This window comes from Sciurus vulgaris, assembly GCF_902686455.1.
Source record: "Sciurus vulgaris genome assembly, chromosome: 10".
In the NCBI taxonomy this organism is placed as follows: Eukaryota; Metazoa; Chordata; class Mammalia; order Rodentia; family Sciuridae; genus Sciurus; species Sciurus vulgaris.
The window spans coordinates 7,091,001-7,115,057 of NC_136470.1; the positions used below are offsets into that span (position 1 = coordinate 7,091,001).

The 24,057-nt window shown below is 51.6% G+C and overlaps 1 protein-coding gene across 2 annotated transcripts in view; it reads left to right on the forward strand.

The window, feature by feature from the left end:
• Positions 1–24,057, forward strand: part of KCNJ6 (potassium inwardly rectifying channel subfamily J member 6) — a 270,696-nt gene that overhangs the window by 158,401 nt on the left and 88,238 nt on the right. For both annotated transcript variants that reach the window (XM_079156414.1, XM_079156415.1), the window contains exon 3: positions 18,648–19,568. In XM_079156414.1, coding sequence (XP_079012540.1) covers positions 18,648–19,568 — 921 coding nt within the window. The remainder of the gene's footprint in view (positions 1–18,647; positions 19,569–24,057) is intronic.

Consider the following 24,057-nt stretch of genomic DNA (forward strand, 5'->3'; position numbering starts at 1 on the left):
AAAACCCATCTTCTCCCCAGGCTTCCAGGAGAGCACAGTTGGCCCCAGGGGGAAGCCCCCCAGACTGAAGCCACTGTTCCTGCTTTCTACCTAGGGTACATGCCATAACAAGCGCCTCTCAGCCACATAGCCTCCCGGGCTCACTCTCCATCAGCTTAAAAAGTAGACTTTGCAAACTCAGACGAGGACACTGCAGGGCTATACAGGTCACCAGGCAGGAACTTCTTTCTCTGCAGAAGCAGTCCTGAGCCATGGTATGTGGTTTTCTGGACACAGATCCAGCTGGGAACCTTCGGGGCACACTCAGACCCTGTCCCCAGAACTCCTGTCCCCAGAGACTGCTCAGGCTTTATCCTCGATAGACTACAAGTGGACAGGAGGGAATGAAGACCCCGCTCCACATCCCTTTCTCCTCCAGGGCAGAAGGCTGCCTTCGAAATCAAGTGTCATCAGAGATGCCTAGCAATGTTGTAGGGCAAGGGTTGGCCGGGAGCAATGTTTCTTTCTTTCAGCAAGGAGATCCTGGGGGAAAGGAAAGGACGCCCGGCAAAGAGCTGCAGAGAATGCATCCTCGCCACATCTCCACTCTGCTTTACTAACGCACTTAATTTTGCAAAAGAAACACCTCTTGCAAAAGGGAGAGGAGAGGAAATGCAAATATTTTCAGTGCCTGCTGAAAATCCACCAAGTATTTCAGATTAAAGCAGGAACGACTTGGGAGGAAATAAATGATGGACGCAAAGTCTAACCCTAAATGAGACTTCCTCCTCTGGCAAAGGTACCCAGACAGAGGAAAAGGAAAGGGACCTTCTCCTCCCGGATGCTCAGGGAGTTCGGCCATGAAAGAACAAGGCGTGCTTTCTAAGGAAACTCTGCAGCTCCCCCAGGACACGTCAACCCAACAGGAGAAGAACACCAAGCTACAAAAAGAAAGTCCAACCCCACAAAAGAAAAGTCATCAAGTCCCCAAAGTCATTTGCTAGGAAACTAATCACAGAAGAGCAGTGTCATCCCCGTCACCTGAAACAGCCCCTTGTGGGAACTTGTATCTAATTTGCATTAGAATATTTTTAAAGATGGTGCCTCCAGTCGGAGGACCATGAAATGCTAGTCTGTCGAAGTTCACAGGCATTTATCACCGTCACTGGTTATTAATGGCTTGCCAGATGTTCCAGCCTGGCCGCAGGCACAGTTGCTGGTGCTGCAGACTGCAGAGGTGGAAAGAACATCGCCAGGGCCGGGCGCAGGCCTCTCCAGGCTGATGGGCTGAGCCCACCTGCTTTGTGCCCACGGCTCCCAATGGGGACAGTGGCCCCGGCAGGAATCCCAGAATGCTCTATCTCCCAGCCATCCGCACACACCGTCCTGGTCCTCAGGGTTAGGCCGATGGAGAAGCGTGGACTTTGGCAGATGTAGGACTTCTAGATTCTTCCCATCGAAGGCAACCATTCTTTTTTTTTAATTTTTTAAAAAATTTTTCTAATTGGTTATACAAACAGTAGAATACTTTTATGCATTTTGATAAATCATACAGAGATGGAGTGTAATCTCTCATTTTCTGATTGTACACGTTGCAGGACCACATCAGTCCTGCAGTCATACGTGCACATGAGGCAATAATGTGTTTCACTCTGCTCTCCTTCCTACCCCCAGACTGCCCCTCCCTTCGCTCCCCTCTACCTAATCTAAAGTGACTCTGTTCTTCCATAGCGCCACCCCCTTGCTGTGAATGAGTGTCCACATTCAGCCTTCGGTTTTGGGGATATGTTTTATTTCGTTTAGCATGGTATTCTTCAATGTCAATGTTTACAGCAGCTCAACTCACAACAGCTAAACTATGGAATCAACCTAGGTGTCCTTCAACAGATGAATGGATAAAGAAAATGTGGTGTGTACATGTATACGATGGACTATTACTCAGCTTTAAAGAAGAATGAAATTAAGGCATTTGCTAGTAAATGGAAGGCAGCCATCCTTTTTTGACATTATTATTATCACACTTAAATTATACAAAGCAATGAACCGTTTCTCTTTTTTCCATACACGCGCTTATTTTTTTAAAGAATTGATTTTTTTATCCTGATTTGTACATGACAGTAGAATACATTTATACGTTTTGATAGATCACACATAAATGGAATGCAATCTCTCACTTTTCTGATTATGCATATTGCAGGATCGACCATTCTTTAGGTGACATTCACACATCATTCTTAGCTGCCCATCTCAGTGGCATTGATGCTGCGCAGCCACCTCCTCTGTCAAGTTCTGAAACACTCTCACTACCCCAGAAGGAGCCCCAGGTCCCTGAAGCAGTCACTCCCTAATTCAAAACAACTTTCAGGCCCATCCATTTACCAGCATTGAATGTCCTACCTCCAGAACTGCAGAAGATTAACTTTTGTTCTACAAATTTTGAAAAACTTTCAAAAGAACACCTTACTAATTCTAAAAACTTGCCTTCACCTCCACCCCCACCGCAGGACTCGAGCTTGGCTTGAGAGCACATTTCTCTGGCAGGGATGAGTCTTTGCATGCAGAGGACTTGGCAGGTGGTGGTCACCAGTGGAAGCTGTGAAAAATGGTAGACAGGGCACCAGGCCTACACCCACAGTGTCAGCTGCACATAGTCCTGTTGTAGGGTCACCCCTTATCCTGCACTTCACTGTAGACACCATGGACAGCTCACCCGAGGTCTAAGCTCCAGAAGAATCCAGAGAGGGGCAGGAGGAGAGAAGTCTCCCTCCTTTACTGTCCTGGCCCAAGGTGCTTCCCAGAGGGCTTACCTCGTGGATGGATCCATCGCATGTTCCCCTTCCCTTCCAAAACTCGAATACGAGAGGCCCAGGGGGTGTTTTGGTGGATGGAATCTTAGTCATTTGGTGCTGCTATAACAAAATGCCTGAGACTAGTAATTTATGAAGAACAGAGACTGGAGGCTGCAAGTCCAAGATCAAAGTGCTGGCAGGCGCAGTGTTGGGGAGGGCCTGGGCACCACTTCCAAGATGGCTCCCTGTTGCTGTGTCCTTCAGAGAGGGTCCTCACACCGCAAAAGGAACATAGGGGTGAAAGGGGGTGAAAGGGGAGGAAAGAGAGGGAAAGGAGTCCCTCCATCAAGCCTTTGGTGATGGCATTATCCACCCGTGAGGTGGAGCCTCCTGGCCTGAACACCTCCCAACACCGCACCTGGGGTTATTCCCAATGAGGAAATTCCAGAGATACATTTAGACCGCAGCGATGGAAAGGTCACAGTGGGTATCACCTCCTCCCGGGGAAGCTTTCGGCTGTAATAATTCTGCCAGTCCCGGCGCCTTAGTCAGCCTCCGCCCTCAGCCTCCACCAGCGTGGAGGATTTGGACCTCACTCACAGCAGCTGCCCCTTTGTCCTCTGCCTCCAGTTGTGGATTTCCCCAGAGAAAGGCATTGAGCCCCTGGGGTGGGGCCCAGGACTTCGGTGCCACCCTCCCTGGGAGGAATCAGCTTGCCCACCCCAGGAGCTTCGGGAGCAGGGCTGGAGGACAAGCGCCGGGCACTCCGGGTGGACAGCGGGTCAGGGATCGGCCAGCCTACTGGCAGCACCAGGCTCATCACACACGACCACCCCCTTTCCAAGCCGTAGAGAAGGCAGGAGGGGTGGAGGGGAGGGTGCTGTGCGCCCGGGCGCTCCCAGACGGCCCACCTGCCGTTCCCTGGGCCGATTTTGGAACCTTCCCTGCATCCTCCCCTCGGGTCTGTCCTGCTGAGCCAGCCTCCCATTCCTGTCAGGACTCTGCCTCTATTTGGGTAACGTGGCACTCTTGCTCTTGTGCGTGGCTGCTTGCCTGAGTCACGTCTCCCTTGCTGAGGGAGGGAGGGGCGGTCAGTGTGCACCCAGGGCAAGAGGGACCCGACGCGGCGGCAGGCTGGCGGCTCTGGGCCGACGCAGAGGAGAACGCAACCCGTGGGTTGTCCCTGCGGGAAGGTCAAGGTCAAGGCCACACTGGCCACCCCAGCGTCCCCAGCCTTCATCCAGGAGCCACCCAGCCAAATACCTTCCAAATCCTGGCTCCCCAGAACCAGGGCCTGTGTAGGTGGAGCTGGCTGGGGGAGGAGTTCAGGGAACCTGTCCACCCTCAGCGCCTGAGGACGCTAACTTGTTCTAGAGCCTCTTAGAGCACACAGACTAGCAAGGCTTCCTAACCCCTTCCTGTTTATTTCCCATCTCCTTTGCTCCTGGCTCCTCCCACCAACTCCCAGCAAGGCAGGATCCCCTGGCCTCACTTCTGGGCCTGGGGCTGAGGTGAGCGCTCACCATCTCCTGAGCATGGACTGTTAGGCATGAGGGGTTTTGAGAGCTGGGTGGCCGATGGGAACCCGCCTGGGGGTCTTCACACCACAGGAATTGGGGGATGCTCCAAATCAAGGCGTCTCCCCGAGAGCCAGTTAACCAGACCCCACTGGCTTCGCCTAACGTGTAGTCTTCCTGGAATGAGAGGGGATCCAAGCATTGCTCGGGTCTTGCTCTGTAGAACCTTGGACCCAGCCCCATTTTCTGGAATCTTCTGAGGCATCAGCAATCTCCCACGTACGCCAGCAGGAAGGGCAGAGGGATGGCAGGGCAGCACCTTGCCACCACCCAGACGGGGGGAGCCTCTACCTGTTGAACCAAGCCACCCCCGCTGGTGACGCAGAAGGGAAACAAAGCCAGGAGCCACGTCCGGCCTAAGATGGTCCCTGTCTGCACTCGGGGTCTTAGGGTGTCCAGCCAGAGGATCAGACAAATGAGGAGCCCGCTTAGAGACGCCGGAGAAGCGTGCGCGCCCCCCTCGGTGTGAGCTGAGGCCCGCCTCCGCCATCCTGAAGAGAACACAGACGCTGGTGTTGGTGCGAGTGGACGCAGCCACACTCTCCACCACCGGACACTGCAGAAGCCCCGGAGAACTGACGCTGAGATTGTTTCATTTGCTTTCTAGAGAAAATAAGAGGCAATTTAGCTGCTGGATCAAGGCCACTCAGCAACACAGCAAGCCTTCTTTTGAAGGAAGTTTCTGATTTCACCCTTAACAGAACCGTGGACAGCGTAGTGAATGTTTTCCAAAGTACACGATGGTGGCGTAGCCTGTCCCCGGCCGTCCTCCGGACACTGAGATGCAGGCAGATTAGGCCGAGGCCCAAGACTGGGTAGCAAGTGCCTGTCTGAGAGTGGGAGTCCTCAGTCCCAGACCCCCTCTGTGCACATCCCTCCAAAGAAGCCGGGCTCGGGGACACCTATTTCTGAGAGCTCAGATTTGTAGCCAAAAGGCGTCTCTTTGAGAGACCCTGCCTTACCAGCCCCAGATTTCTCCAGGACAACACAGACTCAGTGGAGTGAAAAACGCCGGCCTCCTGCCCTCCAAGCAGGTGTCTCCAGGGATCCAAGCCACATCTGCCTTGTTGACATAGGAATCAGCGAAGGCACTGGGGCACATCACTTGGCCCTCGTGAAGAGGAAGCCCTGGTCTGTTCAAAACGCGGGGTCTCGAAATGCAGAATCAAACCCCACAACGCCCAGGGCTGGTACCGGACGTGAAGCGGGGCACTCCTGAGGAAAGTGGGTTTCCTGATGAAACGAAGCATGCCTCTGCGGATCAGAGATGGCCCTGCACACCTGGTGCAGGTACCAGGTAGAGCCACCCAATGGGTATCCATCATGGGATCTCAGTGTCCCCAGATCCCTCAGTTACCGGGTCACTCTGAGCGAGTTACCCAGGACCTGGTCCTCCCTCTGACCCTGACAAGTCCTGACCCCTGTCTCCGCCATTGAGATGGGCCAGCTTCAGCTCCTTGCCCCTCTGTCCATGGCCAGCCCCTCCCTGGTGGGCTACTGTGCCCTGCCCAGGTGGCACAGAGTGAGTGCCCAGTGACAGTGAGCACTGGCTTCCTTATCTCCACCCTTCCGGCCACCATCCTGCCTCTTTCCCAGTGAGTCCAGCCCCTGCTGGCTTCTGCCTCTGATGTGCTAGGACACCCTGGGTCCGTGCTGAGGGTGACCGCACATGGACGTGGCCTGGCTCCAGGCTGTGTGACCCCACAGACTCGGCTTCCAGATGGGTCTGCCGATCGGGGCAGAGAGCATTACCCTGGTTTCACAGTTTCCAGGATGGTGTTGAGCTTCTAGAAAGGGCGATCATCATACCTGCAAGCTGTGGGCTTGTAAGTGACCCGTGGGTGCCCTGGACGCCATCGTAATTGCCCCCATTTGTTGGAGGTCGCTGCTGGCGGTTCACTCCCCTCTCGCGGTGACTCCGCGAGGTGGCCCCTACCACTCTCACTTTGTCATTGAAGAAACTGAGATTCAGAGATGGACGTGGCCAGGACAAATGCGCACAGACTGCGCAGGAAGAGAGAGGTCACTCCGGGCCTGCCTGGCCCCCGGCTTCTCACAGGCCGTCTCCCCTCTGCCTGACGCCATTATTCCTCCCAAGGACCCAGCAAGGCAGGCTGCCACCCCTTTGTGCAAATGAAGAATCCAGAGTTCCAGCCCCAGCCAACAGGCAGCAGGACCAGAGTCCCCAGGCCTGGCCATCTCCAGGCCCCTGGCTGGGGTCATCAAGAGCAGCAGAGCCTTCTTCTCAGAAGGAAGTCACCAAGCCCAGGGTCCCTGAGGGAGGGGAAAGCCCACAGCAGCCAGCACCTCCACAGAGCTCAGAGGAGGAGAGGACAGACGGGAAACCAGGGGCTCGCTGGGAGCAGGCGCCACTCCGACCTCCAGGCCTCCCTGGGCCTTGCCTTCTTCATGTGGGTTTAAAAAGGGAAGAGGATGAAATAATTGACTTCCATAGTTCCAGGAATGCTGCCAGCTCATGGGGGCTTTTATAAAAATTATAAGAGGTGGCCTTTCCCCTGAGCACCAAGGGCCTGTGAAAGGGCATGTGGCTTGGCAAACAAAGCACCACCATATTCCAAGCTTCAGCTCCTCTCCTCTGGGCATCCTTGTGTAGTGGGCAACATGCACAACTGAACATGGCTATCCTGCAAGGTTCGTAATGGTTCTGTCCAAGGTTCTGAACTTTGAAATTCCTTTAAAAGAGAAATCAGAGTGCTTCATGTCTATTTCCTTTATTCAGCCCAAAGTGACCTGTCACTTCTCTCCTCTGAGCAATGAAATTGCACCTTTTACAAAGCTACCTCCTACTAGCAGCCACCACCAGCGTCTGACCTTTCGGTGGGTATTAGACATTCTAAATTTAAATTCACATTGCAGGGCCCTTGAGCTACATTTCTAATAGGATCCTTTGCCCTTTGGTAGCTGTCACAAGTTCCCAGCGGAAGGCAGGAATGTCTTCCCTTACGCTCCTGACTTGAAACTCCCACGTCTGTCTAGGCTGCTGATTATAGCAGTGTCCCCTGGTCCCAGGAGCTCCAGGTACAGAACAAGTAAAACCGGCTCTCCTTCACTTGGCACAGCAGACACAACAACAGGCATTGTTACCAGACCCTGCTGGGGAGAGACCCCAGAGAGCAACACGCGCCAGAGGGTCCGCACCAGGGCCAGGATCAGAGGAAAACCCTGAGCCTGACCTTCAGGGCGCACGAGCGACCACAGCTCTGAACTCTTCTCCAGGGCGTCCCATCATGACAAGGGCGCCTCTCCACAAGCTCGTCTCCGCATCTACGTGCAGCTCAGACGTCAGAAGGTCGCCCCAAGGCCCCAGGAGCCCGTAGCCGGCTTTGAACTGCACAACGCAACGCGGATGTGACGGTGACGGCCGCTCCCTCCCGGCCGGCACCTCCTGTCTCCGGGGAACCTCTCCCTGAAGGAGAGGGGACGCACCTCACAGCGAAGCTCTCGTGGAGAACACACGCGCGTGCTTGCCTTTATTTCTTTTTATGTTGGCAAAATACACACGACGAAAAATTCTGCACCTTGACATTTTTGGCAGTGGCCTTAAGGACCCTCCTGTCGTCCTGCCCGGTCACCCCTGCCTGTCTCAGCACTTTCCCATCTTCCCGCACAGGATCATAGTGCCAGGAAGGACCGACGCTCTGTGCCCCGCCCCAGCCACCCCGGCCACATCTGCTCTGGTCTCTGTGAATCCGACCACGCTGGGGACGTCCCAGGGGTGACACCAGATGGTTTTGTTACTTTATGACACTTACTTCCCTGGGCGCCTGTCCTCAAGGGCTGCGCGGGGCAGCCTGCGGTGGGATCTCCTTCTCTGGAAGGCCGAGTCCCATCCACTGTAGCGATCCGTCACCCGCTGGCCACTGTGACCTGCCTGGCCATGGACAGCGTGTGAGCAGCCGTGAGCAGTCCTTGCGCTGGACCCGCTGAGCTCACATATTTGCGTTGCTGGTGCAGATCCCGTTCAGTGAAGCTGCTGAAACGGGTTTTCTTGAAATTCACTCTCCAAGAGCCGTCAACGTGAGGCTCCTTCACAGCACAAAGCCAGAGGGAAATGTCCCCCGACCGGGCCCGACCGGGCTGTTCCTCCCTGCCACGGTGCCCACACCTCTTCCTGTGCTCTGGGAACTGCTCGGCTGGCCTCTTCCACCAGACTCCTCCCTCCCTCACCTGTGCGCCTTCCTCCAGTGGTCGGCTGTCTCGTCCAGTGTAAATGCACTGGAAACGCCCCGTTCACACTCGCTCACACACTCACTCACACATGCACACCCTGTGCACACGAGTCCCTGTTCCCACCGCCCCCTCCAGCTGGACTCACTTACCTGCCCACTGCCTCCCAGACTGATCATCCTTAGCCCCTGCAGCCTTGCCGGGATTCCCCTGAGCCACCTTCCAGAGTGCCCCTGGGCTCTGCTGGGGCTGCGGAACACATCGCCATGAACGGTCAGCACGCAGCAACAGAAATTCACCTCTCCCTGTTCAGGAGGTCAGAATCCAAACCCCGGATTCCCTCCCGACGCTCTCCAGGAGGAGCCCTTTGCCTCCTCCAGCTGCGGGCTCCTGGCACTCCCTGGCCTGATGGCCACACGCCCATCTGTGCCGGCATCCTCTCTGCCCCCTGTGGGTCTGTCCCTTCCCATTCCAGCTCTTATGAGGAAGTCTAACTGGATGGAGGGCCCGCCTGATCCGGTGTGAGCCATTGTGATCTCATCTCCGTCCTTACCCCAGTTGCTTCTGCAAAGACCCTACTCTCCAGCGAGGTCCCCTCTGCCCTCTGAGGTTGGAGGTGGAGGACATGGAGAGGGTGCTCGTCCACCCCTGCGCTGTGAGTCCCGACCGCCTGCGGGTTTGACTCAGGAGCCCTGGGTGGCATTGGTTTTGATTATTCAAAACAGAAATGGTTTTATGTTTCTTGCTGATTTTTTTTAGATAATAGGAACGTATAAGGGAAATTTTAAATATAGAAAAATTGAAAGGGAAAGCAAAAACACCCACACAAACTTTCAACTCAGCGATGGACCAGAACTGATACTTTGGAGAACATTCTTCTATCAACACACACACACACACACACACACACACACACACACACACATACTGTTGTGAGAAGGAAACACATGCAAAGTACCATGTGCTCCCTACTCTGCTTTCCCCTTAACGCTCGGGTGGGGACGATTTTCCAGGTCAATTAATACCTTTGCCCTCATTCCGCCATAGGTGTGAGGGGTCTGCTCTGTGTGCCAGGTCCTTGCTCCAGGCCTGAACTCCGGGGACTAAAACAGACGGATCCTGCCCTGGGGGAGTGCCCTTCCCACAGGGGCAGAGAGACTGTAAGAAGGAAAAAAGGTGAATGTAGCCGGGTGCAAAAGCCCACGCCTCTAATCCCAGTAGCTCATGAGGCTGAGGCAGGAGGATCTCAAGTTCAAAGCCAGTCTCAGCAACAGCCAGGTGCTGAGCCATTTAGTGAGACCCTGTCTCCAAATAAAATATAAAAAAGGGCTGGGTGTGGCTCAGTGGTTAAGTGCCCCTGGGTTTAATCCCTGGTATCAAAAAAAAAAAAAAAAAAAAAAGTGAATATAGTAAGTCATGTCCACCAAGTTGGAGGTGGAAAGAGCTAGAGAAAGAGCAAACATGGGTGAAAAGTTGGGTGACCCCTGGGGACAGTGGCTGCGGTTTTCAATATAGCCTCCCTGAGCAGGTGGTCTGCAAAGAGCAGAAGACTCAGAAGAGGGGCCAAACATTTTTAATGGCTGCATGCTACTCCATCGATGATACTTACAATGGTTTGTTGAACCAGGGCTCTGTTGATGGACATTAAGTTAATTTCCATTATTACATAAGAGGCTGCAGTACATTCCCTGCATGAGTGCAGGGACATTTAGGAAATTAATTCCCCAGAATAAATTAGTCTAGACTCTGGATTGTTAATCCAAAGTGTATTATTCCCTTTTCTAATTGTGACCCCTGCTGCCCCCTTCCCTGCAGAAAAACTGTAGTAGCAGTGCTGTGTCCAGCAGCACACAGGAGCTCGAAGTCCCGCTTCCTCTCCAACACTCTGCATTTGGTGCTTATTTTTAGTGTTGCTGATCTTGGGTTTAAAAAATGCCCTTTGCCTTGCGTGGCTCTGACTCTGCCGTCTGCTCCCCTGCTTTTAGCTGTGGGTGCCGCCTGCCTCGGGAACTCCTAGGCCCTGCACCGTTTTTCAATCAGTCTATGTATTGCTTTTGTACATGGGGACCATATGTGTTATGTGCTGCAGATATTTTTCCTGGTTTGTCTTCTTACTTTTTACAGACATTCAAGTTTTTCATATTGTCAAAAATATCTATCTCTTAAAATAGTTTCTGGGTTCCTATTATGGCTTTTTTTTTTTTTTTAAAAAAAAAAAAAAAAGGTCTTCTCGACTCTTAGAATTATTTTTAAAAATACATCTTCTACTTCTGTAGTTTTATTTTTTGCATGCAGATCCTTGATCTGTTGGGCATGTATTGTGATATGAAGAATAAGGAGGGGACTCTTCACTTTCTCCTCGGTGAGCCGCCAGCTGTCCCTAGCATGTGCTGAGTGCTGCCCACCGTGCTGTTCCTGCAGCTGCCCTGTGACCACGCAGCGTCCTGCCGGACTCTCCTCCCATCTCCTCACCTCTCTCGAGTCCCTGCCTCTGCTCTCCCTGGCTCCTGGCTTCCTTCGGTGGTTCTCCAGGATCCGGAGTCTCCGCCTCCTGGCTCTGTGTACCCTCCTCTCCTCCCTGCTCACTGGGCCGTCCGGCTCCCCCACCCGCCTGCCACCCCTCAGCTCACATCCATGTCCACAGTTACAACCTTCGCTTGGCCCACACTCACTGACAACCCCCGGCCAGCGCCTGGCCCAGGTGGCCCCTCAGCTGCGGCTCCCCTGGACCCTTCAGCGTGAACCAGCCCAAACCAGGGCTGCCCAGCCTGCCACTCCCTCCTGCTCCCGGGCTCCACGCTGTGCCTTCTCCAGCCCTGAACCCTGGCCTGGCTGCTCTCAGCACCTGGCATCGCTCCTCCCTGCCAGCCCAGCCCTCACCCAGGGCTCCCAGGCCTGCAGCCCAGGGGACCAAACACCACCCGCAGGCTCTGTTCCTACTGCCTGTGAGCTAAAAGCTAAGAATAGGTTCACCTTTTTAAAGACTTGTAAAAAGTCTTAGAACAGAAGAAGGATATGCAGCAGAGACCTCTGTTGCCCCAAAAGCCTAAAATATTGACTAACTGGCCCTTCACAGAAGAAGGTCACCAGTGTTTCTATCTACTCTACGCCATTGTCCTGCAGAGGGATCTTTCAAAAACACAAGAACGCTCCTTCGCAGCACTCCCCAGTGTAAGAGCCACCTCCTCCCCGGCCAGCACCATGGCCTCGGGGTCCATCCGGTCTTGGTCTCCCTCCAGTGCCCCAGACGCACTGTGCTCCCAGCACAGGCTCTCTGCCATCCCCAAAGCCCTGGATGAGTTCTAGACCTTGACACGGCTGTCCTCTCTTGTCAAACATCCCCACCACCCCGGTCTTGGCCTCTCAGGAAGGAAGCACGTACCCACCACTTCCTGAGCAAACCCACCCTGTCCTCCGCCCGACACGCGTGCTGACACCTGTGCGCCTTTCCTTCCTCTGTTTTCGCTTCGTGTTTTAACTCCCTGGAACTTTCAACCAGGGGAAATTTCTTCCTATAAAGGTTCTTTTTGGACTTAATAATAGAGCTCACATGGCAAGTTACCCAACATTTTAAGTTGTTCCCGTGATTAAAGAATTTAACTTCTTTTTAACTTGGGGCGGTAGAAAAGAAAAAGAAATAAAGTAAAATAGAAGTGAGCCATATTTGGTAAACCGTCTAGGGATTCTCAACAGCACAGGAACTATGGAAGTGGGTGGTATTATGCTAAATACAGGCAGCATACAGTTTATCGTTCTGGCTACTTAGGGGTACATTTCCAGAAGAGTTGATCACCCCAGACAAGTAACCCTCCATTCCCTCCTTCCCTCCCTGCCCCCCCCCCCCCCACGCCTGGTAAAGTCCTTCCTACCTCCATCTCTAGGATGCGTCTCCGCTGGCTCCTCCAGGGAGGAGATTCACCCACCTGTCCTTTGGGGTTGTCTTATTTCACTTAGCACAGGGTCCCAAGGTGCATCCGTGTTGTAGCCTGTGGCAGGATTTCCTTCCTCTTTAAGGCTGTGGAACTTTGGAGGTGTGTCCGCACCATGTTCTGTTCATCTGCTCACCTGGTGGGAAACCCCATCGCTCCTACCTTCCCACGGTTGTGAATAAAGCACCTTTGAGTCCTCCTTTCAGTTCCCAAGGGTGGGACTGCTGGATCTCGTGGAAATTCCACGGTCAACCTTCTGGGAGCCACATGCTGTCCCGCACAGACTGCTCGACGGCCACGCCCAGCGTTCCGATCTCCACATCAGGCCACGCTTCTTTTCCTTCCTTTCTTTTTTGGGACACCCACCCACATTTCTAATAACTCCTGATGCACCTTTCCATGGGCCTGTGGCCAACCAGCCACCTTCTTTGGAGAAATGTCTACTGAGTCCTTCGTGCCCTTGTAAGTGGGTTGTTTTTCTTGTGAAGTCATAGAGTTCTCTATGCATTTCTGGTCCTTAAGCGTTTATCAAATATAGGATTGGAAAACATTTTCCCCACTTTGAGGGCCACCTTTTCCTTCAGCAGGTTATTTTTGAAGAGGGAGAACCGGGTCTCTGTGTACTACGGCCCACCTGAACCTGGAGGAAGCCAGGCTGGACTAGGCGGCCCCTCCCTCTTCCCACAGTGGACTGCAGCAGCACTGGGGTCCCCAGCCCTCCAGAGGAGCTCCTCCTTCAGGGTCCGGCCAGCCATCACAGGGAGAGCTGACCCCTGGCCAGCCTCTGGATCTCCGTCTCCCTTCCCCTCATCGAGGATCCTGCAGAGTTCATTTATGGTTTTCCAGGGTCCAGGTCAAGTGTCTGTTTCTCAACTGCCAGATGCATGGATGAGCTGCCTTCAAGCCAGGGCTTTATGATTCTTATATCTCTGTGTGATCCGTTTCTTAAACCAGACATCAAAAGAGGGTCTCGATGGGTCATTTGAAAATTCCTGGGTTTTTTCTTATTATAGAAATAACATAAATTCATTCTAGAAAATTTGGGAAAGTAAGAATGTTTAACAGGAAGACTAAAAGCAGGCACAAGCCCCCTCCCCAGAACCACCTGCTGTCTTCCACCTGCTTTTCCTGCCTGGCTTTGCTTTCACACATGCATTGTGTAAACAACTGAGTGAACTTGCATCTCCCCCAAGACACCGAAAGGTCTTGAAGGGCTTTCTGTACCTTTTCTTGCGCACTGGCAGTTTTACCCGTCAAATTCCTATGTAATTTGAAATGTAAGACTTTTGCAGGAGGGGGACATCCACCAGCGAGCAGGACCCCTGGGCAGCTCTCCCTGGACAAGGACAGCACCTGCTGGTGACTTCACCACGCTGATCCGGGGACCAGGGTCCTGCAGCTCATGGCTCTGTCGTTTGTTATTGCTTCCTTCTGGTTAGATTTTGTACCTTAGCTGCTTCTGCACAAATTGACCAGCTTTCTAAAAGAGGGAAGGAGGGAGGGAAAATACAGCAAAAGAGAGAGAAAGGGTTTAAAAAAACCAAACACCTGGGCTTCCTCACACAAGCCCACGCCTACACCAAGCCAAAATCCAGAAAATCAAATTCGTGGTGCATCCCGGGGCCCTTCCCCACCCTTGTGCACATTGGCCGGGCACGTCACAGTCAGCAGAGGGTGACTTGTCCTCGGCACACTCTGGCCAACACACCTGCAGGCTACCGATGGAGCCCAGCAGCAGCTATGCTGGATGCTGGCCGGGCACCGGGAGGCCTGGACCAGAGCGAGTTCCGGAAGGGTGCTGGGGAGAGCGTCTGTGTCGCCGCTGTGCAGGGGCACGGGAGACACGTCACCTTCCCCTTCAGCTGCAGTGCCGCAGCTCAGCTCAGAACGCTCTTGGAAATGCACTTCAGATCCCCACTGAGATCCACACCTGGGTTCCCAGAAAGAAAGAAAGGAAAACTAAAGCCCTCGCTAACAGTCCTCCCCGTCCCTGCGCACACCGCACGCGCCCGTGGGCTCCTGAGGCTCGGCTCCGACCTGGAACGGCCCGTTCTCCCTGTGCACTGGCCCTTGGTGACTCTGGTCACAGTCATGAGCTCTCGTCCCCTCTCCTGCACCTGCGACAGGCCCAGCCCACCCCACCACCCGCGGCCTCTCCTCTGGACCCCAGGGCTTCCTCCCTCCTCCTCCTCAGTTGCCTTGGCTTTCACGTTTCCCCAACTCCCTGCCTGTTCCTCCCAGCAGCCACCGGGAGCCGGAGGCCCACCCGCTTCCGTGATGCCCTGGCCTGCACCTGTCACCACCTCAAGTGAGAAATCCCACCTAGACCTCCTCCCACCACAGGCTCCTCACGGCCCAGGGCGGTTCTGCTCGCCCATCTGCCTCCGAAGGCGCTGATGTGACCCGCACGCTTAGGTTCTCCCCCAACGCCAACGCGAGCTTTGGATCGAACACACGCCCAATCTGCCAAACACACCGGAGCGCGCCATCTTCTGCTTTTCTTTTGTCCCGCTGTGCTCTTTCCCATAACCAGTCCCCCTGATTGATAGCTCTTCTATCTGCTGAGAGGCACCATTTATTTCTGCCTAGAAAATTAGAGGTAAGACTTGATTTCACAGTGGAGAGAAGACACATAATGGTTCAAACACAGCCATGGTTCTTCTTGCTTCTAGACAAATGGCAGGTCTCCAACGCCAACTCAGGAGCCAGGCTCCCTCCCCTCTAAATGCCAGTATCCCCCGCGGCAGGGGCAAAGGCATACGGAGGGGCCATGTCCCCGGCTTAAGACTGTGGCCCAGAAAGACACCCCCCACTCAGGACCAGGACTCAGTCACCATGACCACCTGACTGCAACGAGGATGGGGGATGTGACTTGCCCTGCAGACCAGGACAGGGATCTGCAGAAGGTCTCACCAGGCTGCCCAGAGCTCTGTCACTTCTGCTTCCCTGGCCTTCCAAGCAGGCAGCCTGCATCCAGATATCTGGAACTTGAAGTTTGTGGTTGAGCTGAATGGGAGAGAGCAGCTTCCAATTGGGAACAGCAGAAAGGCAGGGACAGATTTCCTCCCTGACTTTTTTTAAAATTTTTTTAGTTATCGATGGACCTTTATTTTATTTATTTATATGTGGTGCTAAGAATTGAATTCAGTGCCTCACACATGCCAGGCAAATGCTCCACCACTGAGCCACAACCCCAGCCCCTGACATTTTTAAGGTATGAAATACCACTGGAGACCGAGGAGAAGCAGTTCATCTAACAAACCCTCTTCTTCCACCTCAGGACTCAAGCTGAGGGCTCAAGGAGGTTTTGCAGAGCCAGCCAGATAACCGGCAGTCAAGGCCGGAGTGTGACCCAGGCCTGCTGGCTCCTTCAAGGGCTCTGCAGACTGGGTTTCCCAACCTGCCAGGGTTTGGTCCCAGTGGTCCTGCCACATGGGGTCACGTTTGGAGGCCATTCAGGGAAGGTCAGCAGTGAGCACCCCAACATGACCACTGAGCAGGAGAGCATGTGCCGTGTAGGGGTGCTGGCCGTGAGCAGGGATGGGCCCCTCTGCCCATACTCACTGGCCTTCCATCCACCCCAGCCTCTCCTCCACTCCTGCCCCAGCTTCTGTTCTAAGAAGGAAAAAGCAAACTTTCTCATTTACGAATGAAGGCTATGGAGAGCAATGATCTGAAAGCCAACGCTGTCAAACAGACAGCAGCTCCGCAGAGCAGGTGCGTTCTGAACACAGATCCATACCACTGACTCTCAAGGCAAGTAGACAGCTGTGGGCAGGACCGGGCCATAAGTGAAGCTGGTACCACACAAACCACCCAGCCATTCTCTGGTGCAGATAAATGATGTTTCTCTCCAGATCTCAATTCTCCTCTAACAAGAGAAAAACGGTTGCTGCAGAGCAAAGGCAGAGCCGAGTCGAAGGACCCAGAATGAAAGTCTGGAGGGAGAAACTGCTTATAAAATTTTCAGAAACTCTAAAACTATTTGTTTAAGCAAGTAATTTCATGCAGCAGCTTAGACACTTTTAATAGCAGAATCAGTTCCAAAGCTCCCTCCAAACTCAGATTCTAAGGAAGGCTTCCTGGCACATGGTTGGCTAATGGTTGTGCCATGCATTGATCACGAAGGCCGTCAGAAAGAAACTGCCATGTGCCAAGCTACAGATGTTAGATGCTGAGGCAGAAATGGAACCAAATGTGTGACTACCCAGAAGAGGGAATGTGTGTCCACACTTTTTTTAACCTCGGCATTGCATGCATGCTTACCAATAAACACCAGAACATTTTTAAGTCCTGAAATTTGAATAATAATCATAGACTTTTGTTCAAAAGTCTTGCCCTAAATGTTAAAGGGAGTGGTTTATCACCAAAGGATAATTGTGAGCTGTCTCATGCTGGGTGTATCACAGATGTGGTTTCTTCCCTTTTGCCTTGTAACAACCCCATGATTGGGGAAGCACTACACTAAGATTTCCTCTCACTCCAGTCAGAAAGGCAATGATCAAGAACACAGATAATAATAAATGCTGGTGAAGATGAGGGGGAAATGGTGCCATTGTACATTGTTGGTGGGACTTCAGATGAGTACAACCACTCAGTATGGAGATTTCTCAAAACACCAGGCATGGAACCGCTATATGATCCAGCTATCCCACTCCTTGGCGTTTATCCAACAGATCTAAAATCAGCATACTCCAGTGATACAGCCATCTCAATGTTTATAGAGCCTAATTCACAATAACCAGGTTATGGAACCAGCCCAGATGCCTGTCAGTAGTTAAATGGAGAAAGAAAATGTGGTGTCTGTACACAATGGAGTTTTATTCAGTCATAGAGAAGAATTAAATGATGGTATTTACCAGTAGGATGGACATGGAGAACACCATGCTAAGTGAAATAAGCCAGTATCAGAAAATCAAGGATGGAATTTTTTTTTTTTTTTTTTTTTTTTTGTCATATGTGGAAACTAGAACAAATTAAGAGAAAGAAGGAAGGGCTAGGATGTCATAAAGATATAGGTAAGACCAAAAGGGACAGAGGAGGGACAGGAAAGGGGAGGAAATTCAGGATGAATTTAACAAAATGTGCATACATAAATATACCACAGGGAGCTTCACCTTTATGAATAAGTAGGAAAAATCAATCAAAAGTACATAAATAAATGACTGAAAGGAAGACCGTGGAGTAGAGGAAGGAGGGGAGGGAGATGAGGAACCAGGACCAAAATCAAATTCCATGCGTGTATGATTTTGTCAAAATGAGTTCAACCAGTATGTGTCACTCTAGTGCTCTCAAAAATGAATAAAAGTCAATTTGAATGAAACCAATTTAAACACCCCTATGAGTTTGGTATCCTGATCATTTTAAGTGAGAAGACTGAAGCTCAGTGAGTCTGGCTAGGGCATTGGTCAGTTGAAGCGGCCACACAGCTCTGGGTGCTTGAACACCAGAGATTCGTTTCCTCGCGATCCTGCTCAGGAGGCTGGGAGGACAGGATCAGGGTGCCCGCAGGGTTGGTTCTGGTGAGGTCTCTCTCCCAGGCCTGCAGACAGCACCTCCCCTCCCTGTCCTCCATGGCCTGTTCTCTCTTCGTGTGCATCTTGCTATCTCTTCCTCTTCCTATAAGGACACAAATCCTACTAGATTTGGCCCTCACTCTTTTAGCCTGAAATTATCTCCTTTCAGGATCCAACTCTAAAGACAGTCACACTGGGGGTCGGGGCTTCAACCCATGGGTTTTGAAGAGACGTGGTTCAGTTCCTGACAGCATGCCCTAGAGTCCACACTTGCTAAGTGGTAGACATGAGATTGTCTGCATCCAGAGATGTCTTCTTTAAAGAGCTCGCTGCCTCTCTCATGCCACAGATGTCAGACGGAGCGTGGGACATCAGTCCTGAGAGCTGACTCAGTGGGCGCCGTTGGCAGAGAGGTGATTTTGCAGAATAAGTTCCATCCTCATGGGCTGGGCGGTGAGGTGCCAACATGAGCTAGCTTGCCGAGCACAGAAGTCCAAGTCAACCAGAACCCTGTCCAGATGGCACCAAGTAAACATGGCTTTGTTCACCTCGTTCATAGCTATCCCAAAGGTGTTTGGTTTCTGCGCCATATACAGAGCATGTGGTTCCGTTACCTGCAGAGAGCCAGCATCTCAATCAGTTTTTCTTTTCTTTTCTCCAAAACACCAGCTAATGTCCTGGAGGGTGACTCCATGGATCAGGATGTGGAGAGCCCCGTGGCCATTCACCAGCCAAAGTTGCCTAAGCAGGCCAGAGACGACCTGCCAAGACACATCAGCAGGGATCGGACCAAAAGGAAAATCCAGAGGTACGTGAGGAAAGACGGAAAGTGCAACGTCCATCATGGGAATGTGAGGGAGACCTACCGCTATCTGACGGACATCTTCACCACGCTGGTGGACCTCAAGTGGAGATTCAACCTGTTGATCTTCGTCATGGTTTACACGGTGACGTGGCTCTTTTTTGGAATGATCTGGTGGCTAATCGCATACATCCGAGGAGATATGGACCACATAGAGGACCCCTCGTGGACTCCCTGTGTCACCAACCTCAACGGATTTGTCTCTGCTTTTTTATTCTCCATAGAGACAGAAACTACCATCGGTTATGGCTACCGGGTCATCACAGATAAGTGCCCGGAGGGAATTATTCTCCTCTTAATCCAGTCTGTGCTGGGCTCCATTGTGAATGCATTCATGGTAGGATGCATGTTTGTAAAAATTTCTCAACCCAAGAAGAGGGCAGAGACCCTGGTCTTTTCCACCCATGCAGTGATCTCCATGCGGGATGGGAAACTGTGCCTGATGTTCCGGGTGGGGGACCTGAGGAACTCCCACATCGTGGAGGCCTCCATCAGAGCCAAGTTGATCAAATCCAAACAGACTTCAGAGGGAGAGTTCATCCCCCTGAACCAGACGGATATCAACGTGGGCTACTATACTGGGGATGACCGGCTGTTTCTAGTGTCACCACTGATCATCAGCCATGAAATTAATCAACAGAGCCCTTTCTGGGAGATCTCCAAAGCTCAGCTGCCCAAGGAGGAACTGGAGATTGTGGTCATCCTGGAGGGTATGGTGGAAGCCACAGGTAAGACAGGCTGTCCTGGCTCCGTTTAAACTGTGCCTGATGTTCTTACTTGCTACAGCTACAGGATACTGAGCCCAACCCCCTGTGGAATCGCTGTGTGCTTGGTGACGCAGTCCACCTGTGTGCCTTACAGCCTTAGGCACGCTCACCAAGGCGTCCAGACACGTAGGCTTTTAAAGGCCTTTAGAAATAAATTAATGAACACTAAAAACACCACTGAATCTATTTTAAATTTCCAAATATTCGCTTAAATTAAAATTCGATCTGTCTCTAAAGCACTTTTTAAAAGGCTTTAAAACATTAGTAATTTAAATACTTGTGGTTGTTTATTACCAAGCCAAGAGAAAGAAGTTTTTCCAAAACAAGCCTGAGAAACTGCTCTAATAAAAAATGCAAATTTACCCCTTCTTTAGGCCTCATTTGAAAGATTTGTTGCATTGGTTTTTCTTTTGTATCAAGTGCACCCAGTGTCTCTCTACACTCTACCCCCACAGAAATTATACTGCAGACCTGGTTAAACAAGTAAGTAAAAATTAGCCAGCCGCCGTGGTGCATGCCTATAATCCCATCCGTACTGGAGGCTGAGGCAGGAGGATCACAAATTCAAAGCCAGCCTCAGCAACTTAGTGAGACTCTGTCTTCAAAGTAAAAAAATAAAAAGGGCTGGGGTTGCGGTTCAGTGGTTAAGTACCTCTGGGTTCAATCTCTAGTATCAAAATAATGTTTTAATTAAAATGAAAAATTCCAGGAGAAAAGGGGAAAAAATGTGAAGGTCATTCACATGGAGGGGTAATCCTATTGACCCCTCCAGTGTTCCCGAGTGAGCATGGGTGTGTTTTAGGGGAGGCGAGCTGTTCTGTCAGAACTCAGGAAATGACCTGATTTTACTGAAGTCCTCACTGGGCTCTGCACTTCACACCTGCCCCACACCCCAATAGCAAAGTGTGTTCTGTCCACATTTGTCTGGAACGTCCACAACAAACCCTGACCTGAGCTGAGAGGGGCACCCCCGGGAGGAGGGCCAGCTAGCACCTGGATCCTGTGACTTACCTGTTCTCAGGTGCCGCTGCTCACCTGGAGATCCTCTGCACTCTGCAGTCTGCACTTCAGTGGTTTGAAGTCTTGAATTTGAGGCTGTGAGTTGGTTCATACTGTTGCAGGGGCAGGCCTTCCAAGAAACTAAAGCAGCACAAAGACCCCCCCCTTGCAGCCCCCATTTCAGACATGTCACTTAGAGTAACAGGCATGAGTTTATTGAAGGGACAGGGGACACGCTCAAGGAAGAGAACAGAGGGACAGAGTGTCTCTCTTGCACTCCAGTTTTATTGGAGATCCCAGAGAAGTTTCTGGAGAAATCACACTCTTGACTTTTGACTGACAGGAGGATGACATCAGACTTCCACCAATAGGGATGAGTTTATTGAATGGGACAACTCTAGGTCCCCTTGGCCCATGGTGACCGGTTCAAATTGAATTCTTAACCATAAATTCTTACAGATTTTACAGTTAGGAGGAATCATCCTTATCTCCCTGATTGCGGGGCTGTGGTCTGTGGAGCGTCACAAAAGTCTCCTCCTGAGAGTAACTTGGGTTCCTCTTATGGACTTTATCTCGGGCCTGCATTTCTGCGCAGATAGCAGGTGGTTTGCTGAGGAATGTGGCATAGCCTGTCCACTGAGGCCAGGCAGGGCTGCAGGTACGTTGCTTCCTGAAAAAGAAAGCATGTGGGGTCAGCAGCATGGCCCTGTCATTGGTCCCTCAACCTTGTGTGCCGTCACTCACGTCTCCGCCCTGTGTCGGTATAATCCAAAAACGCATGCTCGACACCAGGCAGGCTCTGCATCAGCTACAACAGGGAACCTAACCCCATGGCCCCTTCCAAAGGCAAGTCCCTGACTGAGCATTTGTCTCCCTCTCTCTTTGGTGGTATCCAATTTATGAAAAGTTTTTGAAATACAGCAAACATTGGAAACGTGAGTAAAGGGCTCTGCATGGAACTCTGGTAGGAGAGCTTTTCTTTCCATGGAGCAAAAAGAACTTGGACCTAATTCGAAAACAGCTTTAAAGAGTTACAGCACCCAGTGGGCCCTGCACAGCCACAAAACCACGTCCCTGGGTTCTGCATCTGCAAAGCCAATCAACCGTGGGTTGAAAATATTTTTCAAAGTATCTGCTTTGAACCATTACTGACTTTTTCCTTGTCATCCATTCCCTAAGCAACACCACATCTTGGTTACCTACATAGCCTTTACCTGGTGGTAGGTGGGGTAGACAGTCTAGAGCTGACCTGAGGCTTGTCGGAAGATGCCCACAGGATCTGTGCAAATACTCCGGCCTTTTTGCACAAGGGGACTGGAGTGTCTGTGGATCGGGGTATCCTCAGGGTCCTGGAACCTGTGCCCTGTGGTCACCTAGGGACAACTGCATATGTATTTCACACCTACTGTGTAGCCAGGCACTGCACCGAGTAGTCAGGATTTAAAAATGAGTGAGAGAAGCCGACATCAAGCACTCTGTGCTTAGTGGGACTGTTCCCTGTTTCCAACTAGGAAGCCACGTTTTCAAGATGTCTCTCTGTATCTTGAACTGCGGCTGCTGTGCGATGCTGAACCAGCGCTGCAGGCATCACTGGGCTGTCCGTGCCTTAGGACTGATTTTTGGGTGCGCTAGAGGCTATCCTTGTATGGGGAAGGAGGGAGGGAGGGGGAGGGAAGGGCAGCGTCACTTCAACAGGGAGCTCTGTCTGTGCCACAGACCAGATGCTTCTCCACCTCCCTGAGCACGGGACTCTGGATCCCCCGTGGTGTCCTCTGAGGCTCAGCCTAGGGCAGTATGAACTGACCACACTTAGTCAGGCTTTTCTGTTTCATTTTGATCCGTGCATTACAATCGTAATAGGAGGGTTCATTGGGAGGGTTTCAGACACGCACTTGACGTGACCTGCTCCAGTTCAGTCCCCAGCACTTCCCCTTCCTCTCTCCCCCTCCCTCCCCAATCCCCTTCGACTGGTTTATTACAATTATACATAAAATGGGGCTTGTGATAAATTCATATATGCACATAGTATAAATTTGGTTGATTTTATTATCCAGTGAAGTTCTTACATCAGATTCTTTCTGTGGATTCCCCCAGTAGGGCAGGAGGGAGATGAAGCTTATCACTATGTCTCTGATCCCTGGAGATGTAGACTCTGGTTTCTGATGTTAACCTCAGCTTCAAATTGCGGGAGTGGGCTTTGTACCCCCTCAAACCAAAACCTGTTCTCAATACATAAATGAATTTGGAGTCAGCAGATTTTCTCTGCGATGTACTTGAGTGGGAATTCTCCCTGGGGCAGACCTTGTCTTTCTGATGACAGCTTGTAATGAGTGAGACAATCCAAAGCAAGAAACCGCTTTTTCTTGGTAATTAACAGTAATACTTGCTTCTGAGTGCTTAGAGGCCTTTCCACAGCTTCCTTAGAAAAACCTGTGAGTTGCCAGCAAAAGAATCAAGACTCTCACCGCTGTCCCTGAGAAAAGGCAACCATTCTCAATTTTCTTTTAAAAAAAACAGTTTTCTAATTTTTGAAAAGTGGAGGAGAGGTGTTCTAGAAAGTTCTGGAGGTGTCTGAAAGCTGGACATGTCTTGGTCCTTCCCTCAGGGGATTCATACAATTCAATACTTCCAGCACAACTGATCCCTCAAGCTACAGCAGGATGCTTTTTCTTTGTGAATGAAAACCGCAGTTGGGATTTATGGGCACTAAACAGGCCCTTAGGGAGGAACAATGTTCAATATATCAAAGCCACAGGAAAAAAATGTGGACCAAATGCACACTCGAAGAAAACAAATTCACAAGGATCTAATTATTCATTGTAGTGTAGGAATGGAAATCAGGAGCCACGAAAACAGTAAGCTGACACAAAACGGCTTCTGCTGTTCTCATGACTTCCTTCGAATATTCTTAGCTGACCTTAAATGACTGTTCCATGGTCTGAATGAGTGGACATCTTTCGGGCAGCATCCAGGCCTCCGCACGCCCTTCCTATCACACAGGCCGCGATAGGACGGGCGTGGCCCAGACACGGTGTTTCTGGAGACCAGAGCTGTCCTCCAGTGGAGGACCACTTGGGTTCTTCTGTCTGCTGCCCGAGAAGGCAGGATGCAAGCTGCGCCCGTGCTCAGTGCCTCGAAGGACTCAGAGAGGACAGACCCGCATCCTCCACAGGTGGCTGGTCCTGATCCTGCCTGAAGTCAGAGCCCTGCTCCAGGCCTGGTCCTGCCCAAGGGATGGTGGAGGCGACCTCTCAAGACCATTCCAGTCATGTGATTCTATTTTTGAAAATGAATCAAACCCTGGAAAATTCTGACACCAGCCGCCCAGACACCCAGGAGCTGGCTGTGTCTCATCTGCAAATATATTTTTAAAGGGGGCCCTTTATGTTCCTGACACATGGGCAATTTTGAGATAGTGATGTTTACAGAAGGTTTCTCAGCTACGTAAACA